At 38.3% G+C, this 20,191-nt stretch overlaps 1 protein-coding gene across 2 annotated transcripts in view; it reads left to right on the top strand.

The window, feature by feature from the left end:
• The window catches only part of LOC131155035 (uncharacterized), a 389,116-nt gene that overhangs the window by 352,289 nt on the left and 16,636 nt on the right, over positions 1-20,191 (top strand). The window contains exons 1-3 of one of the 2 annotated variants that reach the window (XM_058107929.1): positions 15,865-16,028; positions 16,104-16,164; positions 17,899-17,923. The exons of the other annotated variant lie outside the window; for it this stretch is intronic. Coding sequence (XP_057963912.1) covers positions 16,160-16,164; positions 17,899-17,923 — 30 coding nt within the window. The 5' untranslated portion in view covers positions 15,865-16,028; positions 16,104-16,159. Of the gene's footprint in view, positions 1-15,864; positions 16,029-16,103; positions 16,165-17,898; positions 17,924-20,191 lie in introns of those variants that run through there. 2 annotated transcript variants of the gene reach the window in all.

The following is a 20,191-nucleotide window of genomic DNA, read 5'->3' as shown; positions in this document are numbered from 1 at the left end:
TTGTGTTATTGCAAGATGGACCCTAGAAATAGCAATGCACACATCGGTGATGGTAGTGATGCAGGGCCTTCTAGTATGGGTGGCGGTGACTCTGACCAGGTGCTGTGCAGTGTAGCACAGCAGGTGATGGCAGAAATCACACGGAATAGTAGAGAATAGGGTTGCCCACCTGCTGATCAGGGTTGTACGATCCAACAATTCACGAGCATGCATCCTCTGGCATTCTCAAGGGGAGCCGACCCTGCAATTGCTGAAGATTGGGTACAAGAAATCAAGAAAATACTGACGGTGTTGCATTGTAATGATGATCAGAGGGTCCTTCCACGTATAGGTTGACAGGTGAGGCCGAGAGGTGGTGGACAACTATGAGATTGCTTAAGGAGCTGAGGTCGGTACCAGTAAACATGAGTTGGTGCTAATTTAAAGAAATTTTCTTTAACTGATACTACCCCGCCACCATCAGAGAAGCCAAAGTGGAGGAATTCCTAAACTTGTCCCAGGGGCATTTGACGGTTTTGTAATATGCGGGAAAGTTTATTGAGCTGTCACGTTTTGCCTCATATATTGTCCCATACGAGGCTAAGAAGACAAGGAAGTTTGAGAGGGGCTTTAGGCAAGAAATCTATGAATAGGTGGCAATTCTTAAGGAGCAGGACTTCTCAAAATTGGTTGACAGAGCCGCTGTAGCAGAGGAGAGCATGCAGAGGGGTACTGGGATACAAAGCCAGAGAAAGAGACCCATGCCTCCTGGGTTTCAGGCAGGTACTAGCCAAGGCCCATGGAGGGGAGACTAGTACGACGGAAGTCAGAGGCAGGTGATGGGAAATTGCGGGTATCAAGGCAAGCAGACTTGTCCCATCTATCCTAAATGTGGCAGAAGACATGTGGGAGAATGACGTGTGGGAGAAAAAGTTTGTTATCGGTGTGGGAGACCCAGACATGTCCCACGCATATGTCATGGATCGTTGATCAATGCACTAGCTCCTAGACCATTCCGGGGGAATAACCAGGTACCTTGAGGAGACTAGTAGAGGAACACAGCCCAGGTGAGGGTCTATATGTTGACATCGGGAGATGCTGAGGTTGTGGGCAACGTCATAACAGGTACTATTACTGTTTTATCATATAAAGTTGTTGTTTTATTTGACTTAGGGGTCACACACTCTTTCGTCTCATAGGGGTATATCAAGTTATCTGGGGTAGAAACACAGTTGCTAGATACTGAACTATCAGTAGTTACACCAATAGGGTCAATAGTGAGGTATAGAAGAGTGTTTCAAAGTTATTCAGTAGAAATTCATAAAAAAGTATTACCAGCTGATCTCATAGTATTAGAAATTCAGGGGTTTGACATGATTTTGGGAATGGAATGACTAGATGCAAATGCTGGCATAATTTGCTCACCACACTTAGTGTCAGTCATACAAACGCGCAGACTACTCCGAGATGGTTGTCAATGGTACATAGCTTGTATAAAGGAAATGTTAGAGGGAGAATTAAAACTTGCTGATATTCCAGTAGTTAGGGAATTTTCAAATGTTTTTCTAGAAGAGTTACCTGGTTTACCACCAGATCATGAAATTGAGTCTTCTATAGATTTACTTTCAGGGACAACACCGATTTCTAAAGCACCCTACAGAATGGCTCCAGCCGAATTGAAAGAACTAAAAGACCAGTTGCAGGAATTATTAGACAAAGGATTTATCGGACCTAGTGTATCGCCCTGGGAGCGCCAGTTTTATTTGTTAAGAAGAATGATGGGATGATGAGGATGTGCATCGATTATAAAGAGATAAATAAAGTGACAGTTAAAAATAAGTATCATCTTCCTCGTATTGATGACTTATTCGATCAGCTCCAGGGAACCCTGGTCTACTCTAAGATTTATCTTCAGTCAGGATACGATCAGGTAAAAATTAAAGCAGAAGATGTTCCGAAGACAGCCTTCTAAACCAAGTATGGCCACCACGAGTTTTTGGTTATGCCCTTCGGATTGACCAATGCACTGGCAGCGTTTATGGACCTAATGAACAGGGTATTCCACCAGTATTTGGACCAGTTTCTTGTTGTTTTCATTGATGATATTCTGGTCTACTTAAAAAGTTTTAAGGAGCACGAAGATCATTTGAGGATGGTGCTGCAGGTGTTGAGAGAAATGAAGTTGTATGCCAAGTTCAAGAAATGAATATTCTGACTGAAGGAGGTTACCTTTCTTGGACATATGATCTCTGGGGACAGTATTTCGGTAGATACAAGCAAGATAGAAGAGGTAATAAATTGGGCGAGACCAAGAAATGTTCAGGAGATTAGAAGTTTCTTGGGTATGGCGGGATACTACCGGCGGTTTGTGGAGGGTTTTTCCAGGTTATCGGGTCCTCTAACACGGCTCATGAGGAAAGATGTGAAGTTTGAATGGACCAACAAATGTAAGCAGAGCTTTCAGGATTTGAAGCAGCGACTCGTCACCACACCAGTTTTGACCATCCCATCAGGGGATGGAGATTATATGATCTACAGTAACGCGTCTCTGAGAGGACTTGGGTGTGTAGTGATGCAACAAGGAAAGGTTGTGACATATGCTTCTCGATAGCTCAAGGAATATGAAAAGAACTACTCGACACATGATTTAGAGTTGACTACAATGGTGTACGTGTTAAAGATCTAGAGGCATTATCTGTATGGTGGGAAATGTGAGATCTTTACAGATCATAAAATTTTGAAATATTACTTCACACAGAAAGAGTTGAATATGAGGCATAGGATATGGTTGGAGTTAATTAAAGATTACGACTGTACCATCACTTACCACCCAGGGAAAGCAAATGTGGTAGTTGATGCCTTAAGTTGGAAATCAAGGAATGCCTCTATGTCAGCAGTGGTGATGCAGCTTTAGATCAGAATGGATTTCGAAAGGCTTAGGGTGGAGTTGGTAAAGGGGGATCACCAGACATTTATTTCTAGTCTAGTACTTCAACCGACTTTACTGGAGAAAATTAAAACTGCTTAGACACAAGACGTAGAATTAGTAAAGATCATAGATAGAATACAGAGTGGATAGGGGGTTGATTTTAATATTTCTAATGATGGTGCTATGAGGTTTAGTACTAGACTGTGCGTACCTACAGGTGCTTAAATTAAAAGAACCATTTTGGAAGAAACGCACCGATCCCTTTATACAGTACACCTTGGAAGCACTAAAATGTACAGGGATCTTCAGGTGTAACGCCCCGACCTGCCACGTGGGCTCGAAGTGCTAGAAAACATAGCATAAAACAAAAAAACTCTCTGATACCATAAATAAGAGGGTCCGACCTCGAAGGGCTCACGGTTGCCCTTTCCATAAACAACATATAATAAAGTAACAGAAAAGTTTCATTCTCAAATACCATACTAGAGTTCTAAGTCATTACTATTACATAAATACTTCCAATGTTTCTATTACAATCCTAAAAAAATAACCTGACCATAGTCCAATACTTACACGAGTACTTACAAAAATGACTCCCAAAATACTACCCTCTAGAACCTACTAGAACGCTAGGTCCGGTTTCCTGCAAAACTTGAAACAAGATTTGTATATTGAGGTGAGACATTTCTCAGTAAGGTGGATCATATTACATCAGTGTGTGACTACATGAGTTTATTTCAACAGAAAACAATAGTAGTTTAACTAAAACAAATTACGCAGTTAAAACATTCTCAACTTTGTAATATAGAAGACATGTATATAATTCTTTCAAAAGATAGTGCGGCTTATTACAAGCAAGAGTTCCCGAGGTTGGGGTAGGATACAGGCCCATACACTGTAAAGTCCCTCTACTAAATACTCAAAACTTTAAGTTTGCACATTTTGTTTTTTAATCATGTATATGCATATCAAACTCCTCCTTGCCTTGGAACATCACATAAACACCATTTACTTCCCCCATGGTACAAATTGTGCGGTTCGTAGACCCAATCTAGCTCTGGTAGGCCACCAATTAAATCACTTCAATGTTACAATTCCACTTTGGTCAATCCCACCCTGAATCAAACACCAAAGCTAGTGACCAATCGACTTTTCAAATACCCACCCTTATTAATAAGGTGTGGTTGCACTGTATCACCCACTAGCAACGGTACCGTGCTTCCATAGTAACCAATTCCTCAGGTGGTTCATACATCATATATACAATTTATATGAAAGCACAATAACCTTTTTTCATTCCATAAAGCATTTAAGCAATTCCAGTATTTTTCACAAACTCATTCATTCATCGGTATTACTAGGCATTCACAGCCCTTAGTCTTAAATCGGCATCTTGTTTTCCATAATTCCTGAAAACAATTTGGAACTCCAATTCCCATATCTCATACAGATATTTCACTAGTTCAGCTCATTCACATTTACCATCTTATGTCACACTCATTTGATTAAATATGCTATAATATAATAAATGGTTCGAAAAATATCATTTAATTAAAAAAAAACAAGGGTTCAGGCATCTCCAACCTTTAATATAATAAGAATATATAAGTTTAAAGAAAAATGGAGACTATACCCCAAAACCCTAATTTTCCCAAAACCATAAAATACAGTTTTAACCGGATTAGATTTCAAAAGTAACTGATATAAGACAAATCCCCTCACCTGACTTACAAGAAAGCCCATTGGAAACCCCAAACTCGATGCCCTACGGCATTTGCAGTTCAAAATCCTGAAACCACATTTTTCCTAAATAGATCAACACAAACTCTAGATTAGCAACCATTAATCATTTCCTAGGCATTCCTATAGTTCACAACAACCATAAAGCCTTAAAATAACCTACTTACCCTAATTTTGGAGTAACGCTCAAAAAGCTTAGATCAAAGATCTGTTCCGCTAGACTTGTAGAGAATCTCCCCTAGACCGTTGTAATAACTTTCGATCATTGAATATGACAATGAGCGGTGAGAAATCGTAGAGAGAGAGAGTGTGTAGGCGTGAGTTAGAGAGAGAGAGAGAGAGAGAGAAATTATGTTTCTTAATGAAAAAGCAAACAAAATTTCTATTTATAGACTCATTGACCCAGTCAAATTCGTCGATGAATGGTGCCTTTGTAGACGAACTACTGAAGGCTATTCGTCAATGAACGAACGGCTTCGTCGACGAACTCTAAGCCTAATATTTTCGGTCGTTCTGGATCTCTTCGTCGGCGATGCTTTGAAATTCGGCGACGAACCACTGAAGGGCCTTTGTCGACGAACACAGGGGACTCGTCGACGAAGCTTGTTGAAATCCCCTTTTTATTTTTCCTTTCCTTTTTTTCTCATTTATTTCTTTATTTTCTGAATTTGGGTCTCTGCAGTCTCCCCCCTTATACAAATTTCGTCCTCGAAATTTTCCAACTAATGCTAATTACCTCTTTATCTTATAATCCATCTTTACCGAAGAGTCGATAGCCACCCACATAGCGGTCCCGTCCCAAATTTATTACCTACCCTCATTATGGCGAAGGAATACCATGGTTACATACATTGTCTTGGGAGATTACAATATTCATACAAAACTCTCCCGAAGACCAAACATACACCAAGCCATAAATAAACCTACTTTAAACACTATACATATAAACTGACACTTACTTACCGCTCTACTCACCTATTTAGCCTTGAGCATCTATGAATAACTGTGGATACTTTTGACGTATCTCTAACTCTAATTCCCATGAAGTTTCCTCCACTACGTGATTATGCCACAATACCTTTAATAACGAGATTCTCTTCGTACATAACTCTAGCTCTCTTTGATCTAGGATCTGAACTGGTATTTTCTCATATGCCAACGTGTCTCTGAGCTCCAAAGACTCATAACTGATCACATGCGAAGGATACATGATGTATCTGCTAAGCATGGACACATGGAATACGTCATGAATCCTAGACTGGTGCTGGGGGTAATGCTATCTTGTACGCCACCGAACCAACTCTTTCTAAGATTTTGAATGACCCGATGTACCTAGGGCTTAGCTTCCTTTTTTTCCCAAATCTTATTGCCCCTTTCATTAGAGTAATCCTAAAAAATATAGCATCACCTATCTCAAACATTAGCTCCCGTCGGCGAGTATCCGCATAACTCTTCTACCGACTCTGAGCTGTCTTTATTCTCTCCCTAATAACCTGGACCTTCTCAGCGGCCAGCTGGACAAACTCTGACCCTAAAATCTGTCGCTTACCGACCTCATCCCAATATAACGAAGATTGGCATCTCCAACCATACATTGCTTCAAATGGTGTTATCCCGATGCTGGTCTGATAACTATTGTTGTAGGCAAACTCAACTAATGGCAGATATCTTATCCAACTGCCACCGAAATCCAGTACACATGCCTATAACATATCCTCTAAGATCTGTATGGTCCTCTCTGATTGACCATCTGTGTAACGTCCTGCTTAATTTATCATATAATAATACAAATTTAATAAATAAGTCAACCCGAACCCGTGGGTAACAGGGACACATGTCATTCACAACGGAACCTAAGCAAAAACATCATCATCATAACCATAAATATATAATACCAGAGTTAACTATAATCCATAAATATGGTGTTTATATACATCTCTCAAAATACAAAACATATATGCATATCTAGGAACCCACAACTCAAATATACTATTCCTAAACAAAACTTACCCTCCCGATAGGCTAGTAACACACTAACTCAATGGCGGCCTCGATCCGCCGGTCTTTCTGGGTTTCCTAAAAATCATTTAATGTTCAGGAATGAGAAACTTCTTAGTAAGGGAAAATAAACTAAATACAGTTGTGTGACAACATGAACATTTAATGCAATTATACATATATAGTACATTTCATATACCTAAAACATTCATCATAACATACTGAATAATCATATACTTTCATATTTTCTAATAAATCATATAGTTCATAAAATGTTTGGTATAGCTGATAATACTGAAAACATACCCAAGATGAATAACTAGCTGGTGTCATGTGTTACCCTCCATGACGGGTTGTGCAGCCTGAAGGCGGGACTCGACAATGGCTGGCCGACCATTGCCAAGTCAAAAATGTCTATAAGTACGATGGACTCGCCACATTCTAGTCCAGACTACCAGGTGGACGTCTACAACTCTACACTGAAAGCCACATCGATTATCCATCTCCTACCCCCTCGTGGGGTGGTTAGCACCAATCTAAACATAGATATCTGATCTATATAACTACGATACCGTGCTTCTAAAACTGAACTAAACTAACGTTCGGGTTCTGATAACATATAATACATGATAATATAGCGTTTAACATAAATGGATTAATAGCATTTTTTGTAATATCATAAATACAGCATCGCACCAAACATTTCATAAATAAGACCTTGTGCTGAACATTTCATAAATATGGTATTGCGCTGAAATCATACGTAAAACACGGTCTCGCGTTGGCTATCAATCACGGCCTTGCACCGAAAATCTCATACATATCATTCTAAATAATAAATCAATTATCATGTATTTTCAAAATCATAATGTACTGTATTATTTCATAATTCCTAAAAACATGCTTTACTCGTAAAATTTGCCATAACATAATATTTATCACGTAAATCAATATTCATGCCACACAATTCTGAGTAAAATCATACATCTCATTCTAAAATTTCATTTCCTGTATAATAGCAGTATTTTCCCAAATATGCATTTTCTTAATAATACTCAAATATAACACATGTTTTCCTGAAAATTAATTTTCCGATAAATAATACTAATTTGCATGAAAAAATAACTGTATTAGTTTATTCCCTTACCTGACATTGGAAAGAACCTCCTAAAAATTCCGGTCCTACATTTACAGGGTTCCTCGTTCAACTCCCTAAAAACAATAACTCCCAAAACTAAACTTCAATATTTTTCTGTGAATATCATTTTCTATAACTATGAAAATACCAAATTTGACATAAAAAGTCTTACCTTAACTCAGGGATGAATTTCAACTTGCTTCCACCAACGATCCGCTCCGGTAGATTAGGAGAGAATTTCCCCAGGAGTGTCGTGGTGGCCTCAGATCGTCGATCCGGCGAACAATGGAGCTGAAATTGAAGAAAGAGGAGAGAGAAACCGTAGGGAGGAGAGAGAGAGAGAGAGAGAGATAGAGAGAGAGAGAGAGAGAGAAAGAGAGAGATTTTCTGATTTTCTACGTTAAAAATTCAAGTTTACATTATTTATAGAGCCGGATTCATAGACAAGACACGTCACCTCGTCGACGAGTCCCTGAAGAGTTTCGTCGATGAACCTTCACCCCTCGTCGACGAAATTCAGAATTGCCAAAACCCTCCTCGGTATTTTCTCATCGACGAGACACACCCTCATCGACGAGCCCAATTGCCGCGTTTGTCAACAAAGTCTGCTACGCCCTCTTTTCTATTCCCATTTTTCTCTCACTTAATTTATTATTTAAATACCATTATACTTCAGGTCATTACAATTTGTCTGCAGGTGAAACGCTATACTGAAGGTGAGTTAAGATCCTAACGCTTCCTAAAGACTCTTCCAGAACCGGGAAGTAAACTGTGAATCCCTATCTGAAACAATAGACATTGGTACCCCGTGCAATCTGACAATCTCTTGAACATATAGCTTTGCCAGTCTATCCATGGAGTAATTGACTTTAACCGGGATGAAATAGGTTGTCTTCGTCAATTTGTTAACCACAACCCAAATCGCATTTTGCCTGTGAAGTGCTGATGGCAAAGCCATGACAAAGTCCATGGAATTGTGCTCCCACTTCCATTTAGGGATAAGAAGTGGTTGCAATGGTCTTGCTGGCCTCTGGTGCTCGGCCTTCACCTGCTGGCATGTCATGCACTGCTCTACGAAACAGGTGATCTTTCTTTTCATATTAGATCACCAGAAAGATTCCCGCAGATCCCTGTACATCTTCGTACTTCCTGGATGTACTGTGTAGAGCGAACGATGTGCCTCCTCTAGAATGACTCGCTTGATCTCGGCACCATTCGGTACGCAGATCTTGGTATGGAATCTCAAAATCCCATCATTTGAGATGTTGAAATCCGGTTTCAACCCATTCTGCACTCCCTCCATAACCTCTACCAGCTCTAAATCTTTCATCTGAGCTGTTCTAATCCTTTCCCGTAAGGTCGGCTGCACCACCAAGCTAGCAATGAAAGCCTGCTAATTTCCTTCCACTAACTCCACGCCTAACCTTTCCAGGTCCATACCAATCTGATGCTGAACACCCACTGCTTAGACTGACGCATCCACTGACTTTCGACTCAAAGCATCAGCTATCACATTAGCTTTTCCTGGGTGGTAACTAATGGTACAATCGTAGTCCTTTATTAGCTCCAATCATCTCCTCTTCCTCATGTTTAGCTCCTTCTGGGTGAAAAAGTACTTAAGACTTTTATGATTGATAAAAATCTCGTGCCTTTCACTGTACAAGTAGTGCCTCTAAATCTTCAATGCATACACTATCGCTGCTAATTCCATATCGTGTGTTAGGTAGTTCTTCTCGTACTCCTTGAGTTGACGAGAAGCATAAGCAATTACCTTTCCCTATTGCATTAAAACACACCCGAGACCCTTCTTAGATGCAATACTGAAGATTACAAATCCACAATCCCCTGATGGAATGGTCAGAATTGGTGCAGTAACCAGCCGCTATTTCAGTTCCTGAAAACTTTGTTCACACTCATCAGTCCATTCAAACTTTACGTTCTTCATCATGAGTCGTGTTAATGGACCTGATAGATTGGACAACCCTACTATGAACCGTCGGTAGTATCTTGCAAGCCCTAGAAAGCTCCTAACCTCCTAAACATTCTTCGGTCTCGTCCAGCTCATTACCTCTTCTATCTTACTCAGGTCTACTGATATCCCTTCATTGGACACTACATACCCCAGGAACGCCACTTGCTTTTACCAGAACTCGCACTTCTTAAACTTCGCAAACAACTTCTTCTCCCTGAGCACTAGAGGTACCAACCTCAAATGAATTGCATGCTCCTCAGGACTCCTCGAATAAACTAGGATGTCGTCAATAAAAACGACCATAAATTGGTCCAGATACTCGTGGAACACCCTGTTCAACAAGTCCATAAATGTTGCAGGAGCATTAGTCAATTTGAAAGGCATAACCAGAAATTCATAGTGGCCATACCTAGTCCGGAATGCAATCTTCGATATGTCTTTCGTTTTCACCTTCAACTGATGATACCCGGATCACAAATCGATCTTAGAGAAAACCTATGTGCCCTGTAGCTGGTCGAACAAATCATCTATTCGGGGTGACGGGTATTTATTCTTCATTATCACCTTGTTAATCTCTCTGTAGTCGATGCATATTTTCATCGACCCATCCTTCTTCTTTACAAATAATATTGGTGCTCCCTAGGGTAAAACACTCGGTCGGATGTAACCCTTATCTAGTAGCTCCTGTAGCTGCTCCTTCTATTCCCTCAGTTCTGCTGGAGCCATACGATATGGAGCTTTCAAAATCAGTGACGTGCCTGGAGTCAACTTTATAGTGAACTCCACCTCACGATCAAGAGGCAATCCTGACAAGTCCTCTAGAAAAACGTCTAAGAACTCCCTCACCACTGGGATATCCTTCAGTTTACGTTCCTCCCTCGGTGCCTCTTTTATGAAAGCTAAATAACCTTGGCATCCTTCTAGAAGTAATCTCCTCGTCTGCATAGCCAAAAGGATTTGTGGTGCATAGCACACACATGACCCAACAAATATAAGCTCCGGCTCCCCAAGAGGTCAGAACAGTACCTCTTTTCTATGGCAATCAATACTCGCATAACTAGTCGCTAACCAATCCATACCCAGAATAAGATCAAAGTCATGCATATTAAATATAATCAAACTAGCATGTATCCTTCTCCCTTGAATCTCTACTGGTCAGTCTCGGATTACTTTATTACACACTATCCCTACCCCTGTCGCTGTAACCACCTCTAACTCAACATCTAACGACTGTGGTTCTTCCCCACACAACTTAATGAATTCCCGAGAAATGAAGGAATGTGTTGCACCTGAATCGAATAATACAGTATCACTATTTAACAAAATGGAAATAGTACCTATCACCATGTCACCAACGTTCTCAGCATCGCTAAGAGTTAAAGAACATACCCTCACCTGAGTCGTACCCCTCTGGTAGTTTCCATGTGGTGCCTGGCTACCACCCCAATACTGTTGTTGTGGAGGTGGAAAATTTGACGGCGTGTGACACTCTTGCATCTTATGTCTGAGCTGACCACACCGGTAGCAGTCACCTGGTCCGTCCCTGCATTCTCCCAAATGCCACTTGCCACACCTAGGGCAAATAGGGTGTGATGTGGTACCCTGAAATGCCCTAGCACCCATATCCTAATGCTGGCCTCTACCGTGCTCGTACTTCCTCCAAGAACCCTACCTCACACCTGAATACGAACTAGAAGGTGCTGGCCTCTTCTTCGGAATATGAACCTCTGTATCTTCCCGCAGGCTCTCCTCTACCACGGTGACCTTATCCACCAGCATAGCAAAGTCCTAAATCTGTAGTATTGCTGTCTGCTTTTGATTCTCCTTATTCAAGCCTCTCTCAAACTTCCAAGCTTTCCTCGCCTTATCCGATACCATAAACGGAGCAAAGCGAGACAGCTCCATGAATCTGGCAATGAATTGCTACACCGTAAGCTGCCCCTGAGTCTGGATCATAAACTCCTCCATCTTCGCATTCCTTACCATGGTTGGAAAGTACCGCTCAAAGAACACCTCTCTGAAATGGCCCTATGTCATTGCCACCGGCACTAATCGCTATGCCTCAAGCAACTTCACCGATTCCCACCATCTCTCAGCTTCTCCAGTTAACTTGAACGCCGCATAAAGCACCTTCTGCTCATCAGTGCAACATAAAATAGCCAAGATCTTCTCAATCTCTCGAATCCAATTCTCTGCTCGGATCAGGTCTGCACTCCCTGCGAAGGCATGAGGCTTCAATAAGGTAAACCGATCGATAGAATCTCCCAGCTCAGCTGTGGGACAGTTTTGCCTCGTAGCATTCCGCATAACCTCCGCCATAAACTATTAGGCGAAGTCCCAAAACGCTACTATAGAGTCATTGCCACCCTCATGGGCAGCTCCCTCGCTGCTACTGCCTCCAGCGTTGGCAGTATTATCCCTCGAATCCATCCTAAAGAGACAATTGAGAAAATTGTTTAGAATCTTAGTACCTTACATATCTGCTATAATTACAATACCATAAGACTTACTTTAATAACTTATCGTCCCTAATGACGACATACTCTGCCAGCTTAATACTCTAATTCTAACTCAAGTTCCGCCCCTCCACTAGGAAACAAAACCGTCAATGGATTGTCGTGATTTTCTGAACCCGTCGACTAATTTAGAAAAACATAGAAGTCCGCCAATGTATTTCTGTCTCCAAGCTTACGAAGCAAAACTCAACATTCATATTCTACCCATTCCTATCTTCACTTTCAACCTTAGGAACTTCTTTATTATCAATGATTTTAGTTTTTATTTAATTGAAAATTTGATTTTTAATTTTTAAAAAATAGTAAAAAATCATAAAACAAATAAATAAAATTTATTTAAGTCATTTTGACTCAAAAAATAAAAAAATGAAAAAATAAAAATACCAAAAATAAAGAAAAAGGAGAAAAAGTCTTTAAAAATCCTAGAGAATTGCAAAAAAAATGTTAGAAAATTTTTAGAAAATTTTTAAATTTTTTTTCAAACATGTGAATGTTTTAAAGACTTTTTATTTTTTGCTCAAAGTTGATGAATTTGTTTGATTATTATTATTATTATTATTATTATTATTATTATTATTATTATTATTATTATATATATATATATATATCTGTTTTGGTGTGTGTGCATCGCTGCATACCAATGATTTAATAAAAGGTAAAAAAGTGTTTTAGATCTCACTTATATTAGTTATGAGGGAGTGTTTATCTAATAAGATCCCTTCCTTTGGAGGTCTTATTAGATATTCCTAAATCGCACATTTTTCACATTTGTTTTTAAAATTGTAATATTAATTTGTTTTGTGGAGATTTAATTAAAGACAACTAGATTCAATTTAGGGATAATTCATGGTAAATTAGGTATCATTCATAAAACAAGTGTGTAAGGGTTGTAAGTACCTTCCCCTCGCATAACTGAACTCCCGATCCAACTTTGGTACGTGCAGATTGAGACTACTGGTTCCTTGGCCTATATTTAGTCTACAGATCAATCAACAAGTAGAAATTAGGTGAAATAACCGCACCTAGGAAAAAAACAGGTTAGTGGCGACTCCGTTGAACCTTTAACATTATTATTCCTCACCATTCTAGACCTTTTTCCGGGACATTGTGACACTATGTCTATGAAAAAACCAAGTATCTTTTAAACCTTATAGCTTCACCCTCCTCTTTGGAAAAAAACTTTACAAAGCTAGAATGCCTCTCTACTATTCATGAGTTGAACAAATTACATTCAAAACATATTGAATTTTTCCAAACTTCGAGGACGACATGTGTTTATATATATATATATATATATATATATGTTTAAAAAATTAAATTCACTATCCCCTTTTGAATTTCAAGCATTTAATTAAATTAGCCTTTCTCCTTTGATTAACAATGGCATAGAAATGTGTTGTATTCTTATTGATTTGCTAGATCTAATCTTTCTTGGTCAACCCAGTTAATTTCCTCTATGTGCAAGCTCCAATGTTAATTTTTAACTATTTTTTCTCTTCGAATTTATGATATTACTCCTAAATCCACTATCCCCTTTTGAATTTCAAGCATCTAATTAAATTAGCCTTTCTCCTCCGACTAACAGTGGCATAGAAATGCACAGTGTTCTTATTGCTTTGCTAGATCTAATCTTTCTTGATCAGCCCATTTAATTTCCTTTATTTATTTTTTCTCTTTGAATTTCTCCATGGATTATATGCTTTAAAGAGTTTTACTTTAATTTGTGCATGATAACCTTTACTCCCCCCCCCCCCCCCGCCCCCGCCCCCGCCCCTTTTCTACCAGGAGTAGTGTTTTTCCTTTTCCTAGCCAAGTTTTAGTCGCATTTTCAAGCTTAGAGATTGCCTTGAAATTTGGGGACCCCTATATTGGTTCCTCCAAAGCCTCCTTAACAACATGCCACGATTCCTTTGTTAGACACTATTGTTGAAATAAAAAAGAAAATTTATCCTTTTCCATATACGGCCCTTCATCACAATTAAAATTGGGTTATGATTTGAAGTTGACATTGTGAACACATTAACAATAATGATTCGAAACCATTCCTCATTGCAATCATCTATCCAATCTTTCTTTGGTGAATCTATGCCCATAACTTTATTTGGACCATGTGAACTTCAACTCCAATAACCCAATGTTCATTAGGAAGTTATTTTTCGCAAAATTTTGAAAAGCCTTCATGCCTAAATCACTTGTAGCCAATATATTACTCTTATCCTTTTGACTTAGAATTTTTCCTAAGACCCTCTACCACTCATTAAGGCTTTCTATATTTGCCAAGTTCTACAAATAGGAGCTCCCAAAAATTCTTGTTCATTGTTTGACTTTAGGCCTCATACACCAGCCTAAGCATTGAACTAAATCCATTTGCTTCTCTAATTTCCAATGCAATTAATTTTTTTTTTCTCAAAATTCTACACGAATGTCTGAATTCCCTATTTATAGCACCCACAATCCTCCAATTTGTCCTTGTGATTTAACACTTCTACTATTCACTAGATTAAGCTTCCTAAAAAAATGAGCCAACTTTTTGGATGCCACATTAGGTCTTCATAAGTAGCAATAAATCAACCTTGAAGCTTCTTAGGTCTTTTAGGTTATGAACAATTGCCAAAGATTTGAACCTACAACAATTTCAACCAACTTTGGATATTGTTGCAAGACAATATTCTAAATCTTTACATTATTTGAACCTCACAAATATAGAAGAAACATATAAAAAGAAGAAACTGCTATTTTTTCTTTGTGTGCGAACATGAGAGAGAGAGAGAGAGAGAGAGAGAGAGAGAGAGAGAGAGAGAGATACTGAGTTTGACAAAAAGGCATGGATAAGACATGGATATCTCTTGAAGTTCCAAATTTTGAGGATCCTTCCCTGATACATTTGATTTTAAAGATACTTATACCCCTTCCATGGACTTGATGGTAAGTTAATACAAGTATCGCAAAAAAAAAAAAAAAAAAGTCCAAGTTAGTCCATGAGTTTAAACCCTTAGCGAAAGTCTTGCATTTCTTTTTTCTTTCTTGCCAAAACTCATAGGAGGTTTGTGGATTTTTTGAACCTCAATGGAGGTTCTACATTGACATATCTTAAGGAAGGTAGGCGTAATTTCCCTATGACTATATAATAAGGCATTATTGAAAATAAAATGACATGTTAAAACATGTTTTATGTAGCTCCCTCTCCTTGGCCGACCATATTCATCTCTCTCTCTCTCTCATACAAGTATAGACAGTGAGAGAGAACTCTCATTAGAAATATACAAACCAAATTTACATCTCAATTTACAAGTTTTTTCAATTTTACAATCCTTATGTTTGGAGAGCCGTTGAGTTTAGATATGTATTGTATTTTGATGAAATGTATATAAAATTATATTTAAATTTATTCAAATTTAAATTTAAGATCTGAAATTCATACTCTCAAGCATAAACCACTCCCAGGTCTTACACATAATTTTTTTTTCTTATCAGATATCCAAAATCTTATATTGAGTGCACAATTTTCTCTCTTGTAGTAAAAAGTTTTAATTTTTAAAGCTCACCCATTTTTGTAAATTTTAAAAACTTAATTTCCTTAAAAAAATTAGAAGGGTGCGTAATTTTTAAAGCTCCGAGGGAGGAAAATGCTAAAATCCCAAACCCTGGGTAAGTTTCTGCAATTATTTCAATTTGTTACTTAACAGAGGACTCATTGACCCACTTGACCATTTTCGAAGTCCCTCCCGATCCGTCATTTCACTAAACCCTAAACCTGTAAGCTGTCTCTCCTTTTCTCTGTGGTTCTGTAGGGTTTGCCAGAGTAGAAAGGTAACGCGCCTCTGTTCGCAGGTTGGTTCGGATAAATCGCAGAAGCTGTTCTGTGGCCGTAGCTTCTCTGCTTCAATATGAGGTACTTTACCGTTCTCTACTTATCTTGGTGTCGACTAGTTTAGTTTTCAGAACGTTAGCGCGAACCAGGCTGCGCTATTTTGCCATATCACTATGTCAGTGTGGAACAATGTTCATGTCAATATGTGGAATAATGTTCTGAAGAAATCCTAGACTCTAAAACTTGTTTGTTATCGTAAGAACTCGGTCTTTTCACGCCTACTTTTAACAGCTAAATTTTGCAATTATGCTATAAGTTGGACGGTATCTCATGTTTAATTTAGTCATGCTGCTTTTGTATTGTAGGTTTGTTTTTAGATGATAATATTTATTTCAGCTTGAAGTTCACCATGGACTTGTGGGATTGAATAATATGACTCACAAGGCAAACATCTTGTTTTTTTTTGTTTGTTTTGACATGAATTTTATTGGATACGCAGCACAAATGTTCTGTGAGGACTTAAACCTAAAAGAAGCAACAAAAAAAGAAAAAAAAAAAAAAAGGAGAGCTTGCCCATCTTTAGCTTTATGGTTTACAGCGTTATTTTGAGTAGCCTGTCTCGTCAATTAAATATTTTCATTTTGCCATCAAATCAAATTTGGTTTGCGAGCAAATGGGCGGGATGCTAGTATTGGAGTTAAGAGCCACTCATGAAAGCCTATGGAAATTCATTTTGCAAGTGTTTCACCATTTCTTTTTCTCTACTGAATTTAAAGCTGGTGATGGTTGTTGGATTCATTTTTTGGGAGGATCTTTGGTTTGGGAGCAGTGTCTTTCAGTTGCTTTCCCTTGAATTTTTCCTCTTTCTTTATGTCATGAAACACTTCTCTCTTCTTTTATGGTTGTTGATAGTGACTGTAATCACTATTTTTTGGCACTTCCATTTTCATAGAAATCTTAATGAAAGAGAAGCGGAGAAGCTTTCTCTACTTCTCATGATATTGGAGTCATTTTGTTCATTTTATTGTGGCGATTTCAGGGTCAGCAATTGGATTCTTTTGGAATTTCTTCATGCAGTTCTACTTATTCTCATCTGACTCATTCCTTGCATTCGTTTCCTCTTTCCAATTGTTTTTATGGGAAGCAAAGGTTCTTTCTAAGGTTAAGCCTTTTGTGTGGATGACTATTCCTTTTAGAGTGAACACCACCGATCTGTTACAGAGCAGGCTTATAAGGGTCTGTCTCTTGATGCGTGTATGATGTTTTATGATAGTTTGAGACACAAGCTCATGTCTTTCTTTGTTCCATGGCTTGATCTTTATGGAGCAACCTGTTTGGTCTGTTTGGAGAGCCTTGGTTTTGCCCTAACTCTTTTGGTCACATGACTGCCAATAAGTACACTGCCAATGGTATTATATGTTTAGTCACACAATTACATGCACATACTGTCTGCCTCCAACCCTCTTTTGAACCCAAAAAAAAAAAACTGGGACAAACATAAATTCTTGAGAGGGCCCATACCCCTCTAGATTGATTTGTCTGTCACACATACTTCATTGCTAGTTTCATTTTCTAGTAACATTGAATGAACAAACATCACTAAATTGTCACAAGTATCTAATATTTTTGTTGTCATAAGTAGCTAGTACCGTATTATCTTATACATTAGCTATCTTAAAAAAAATTGTTACCCGATCCATGTTTGAATCATTTATATGTTGTGCACTATTAGTTAATTTGATCTGATTGATATGGCTGGAGTTTTCTAAATACTAACAAATTTTTCATTTTCTTATTTATTTTTATTTTTTGCAGTAGGCCCATGGAAGAGGATGGATCTGTAAGTTTCTAAATTTATTTGTTTTCAGATAATTATCAATTTGTCAATTTTTTGGGACTTTTGCCCTATTTTTATTGCAGTCAGTAATAATTATATATTATCATTATGTTTTCTGGAGAAGTTCTGGTACTTATCTCCATTATACATAGAATTAGAATAGCTGGTTGTTCCTGGTCATTCCGAATAACTGTTCATTTGTTCTTCTCTATCAGTCATTAACTGTCTAAACAATCACAAGATTACAGAAGTTCTAATGATCTCCTGAAGCAGTTATGAAGCATTGCAACTAGTTCAGTGAGGCTTCTATTAGTTTGTCAACTATGTATTTTCAGTGTTTCCACTTCCATTGGGGGTTTAAAGAGGGCATGGTGTACACACCCTAACCTCATTCCACATCTGGAGTGGTGGTGGTGCAAAACATGATGTTTGGATACCAAGGGTAGGAAGTATGAGCCTATGAGCCCTAAAATTCAATTATCAAATTTCTTTAAAATTCCAAGATCAATTCTACAGTGATTACAAAACTGTATGAATAGAATAAATTTAAAATCTACCTTCCAAAATTGAAATAAACATGCTTTCCAAAATAAATTTCTAAATTTTAAAAACTAAAAATTCCCAAATTTCTTGAATGATGTGTATGGCTTATGCGCTGGGGCCTTCTCCCCACAAAGAGATGCTACTACTTACATTATTCTCCCCTGCTACAGAATCACTGGGAAGTTGACCTCAAATACAGATTAACAGAAGAAGGGCTTAGAGAACAAGAACAACTTGAACCAGGTCCAATTTTTGAGACAAGAACTGAGAATTTAGCTTGTTGTGTGTTGAACCAACCTTGAAAAATTGAATTTTTGTGACCATGTAGATCATGTTATAAAAAAACTGCCATAGCCTCTGTTATAGCACATCACCTGTGTGCTATCACAAACATAATAACAGAGTTGGAATGGAACCCCACTAAGCCAAGTCCACCTTAACACATGGAGGGACATGATCTCCCATTCTAGTACTGTAAGTTTGTAACCAAGTATTTGCATCTTGTGAGTACAAAGTGGTCAGTCACCAAATTGGTGCACCACACAATATGAGAGATTAAACTATATGGTATATCAGTTTTAGCATCCTCAGAAGCATGCACTAACTATAAAACTCCCTTATATGTGATCATGCTCACATGTTAGAAGTGCTTATATTTTCGGAGATAATCTTGGGCCAGGCTTCTTCAAACTTTTACTGATAAATTGCTCAGGGTAATACCCCTTTTCTCATTATTTAATTTCTCCTTGTTACTCATACGCTCTAGGGGCTCACATATGAAGTTTCTTTAATGCTCTCCTTGTTAGTCTCCTTCTTCTTTTGAACTTGTAGATAGGAATGGACCTTTTCGCTCTAGTTGTAACACTAGCAAGCACTTACCAGCCTTTCAACTTAACATGCTTAGTCTAAGTTGGTGCAATCACTAGTTTGGGCTCAAGATTGTCAACCTATTCTTTCCAGCCATCTACTCCAGATTCCTACAATAGGATGAAACTTGGTCAACAGAATCTCAATCTTATTAATTATTTGGTTTTATTCGTATTTTATACTTTAATCCTCCTAGATGACATTTCGGGATGAGCCTATGAAACTCTCACTTGTATGTCTTAACATCCTTCCCAAATTGTGTGAGGGAACACACACTTGGAGTCACTTCCTAAGCATGGTTTACAAGCAAAAACTCGTGAGTATCACTTCTTCCAACCTGCTTGAGCTTGTTATTGGTCCCTGTAAGTGGTTCCTACGCTGGGATTTACAAATCATTAGGTTCACCGTCCATGAAATACTGTAATTAGATTGCAAGGCATGTTGAAAATCAACTACAAGGAACTGTGGGCCCTTAATTGTGACTATATCTAGCAGGAGATGAAATTTGAACCTATAATTCCTTTTTATTTAATTATTTATCTAGCTGAGACATGATAATGCTCATTGGCTGTTGTTGGTCCCTGTAAGTGGTTCCTGCACTTGGATTTACAAATCATTGGGTTCACTTTCCATGAAATACTGTTGTTAGATTGGGAGGCATGTTGAAAATAATCTACAAGGAACTGTGTCCTCAATTGTGACTATATCTAGCAGGAGCTGAAAATTTGCATCTATAATTCCTTTTTCTTTAACCAATGTATCTTGTTGAGACATGATATGTATCTTGTCGAGACATGATAATGTTTGTCTAGGTGCTAAGGTCTAAAACAACTCTATGAAGGTTTGTAATGCCCTTGATGT

The sequence above is a fragment of the Malania oleifera genome, chromosome 5, assembly GCF_029873635.1.
Source record: "Malania oleifera isolate guangnan ecotype guangnan chromosome 5, ASM2987363v1, whole genome shotgun sequence".
Lineage (NCBI taxonomy): Eukaryota > Viridiplantae > Streptophyta > Magnoliopsida > Santalales > Ximeniaceae > Malania > Malania oleifera.
This window is presented reverse-complemented; position numbering and strand designations above follow the sequence as displayed.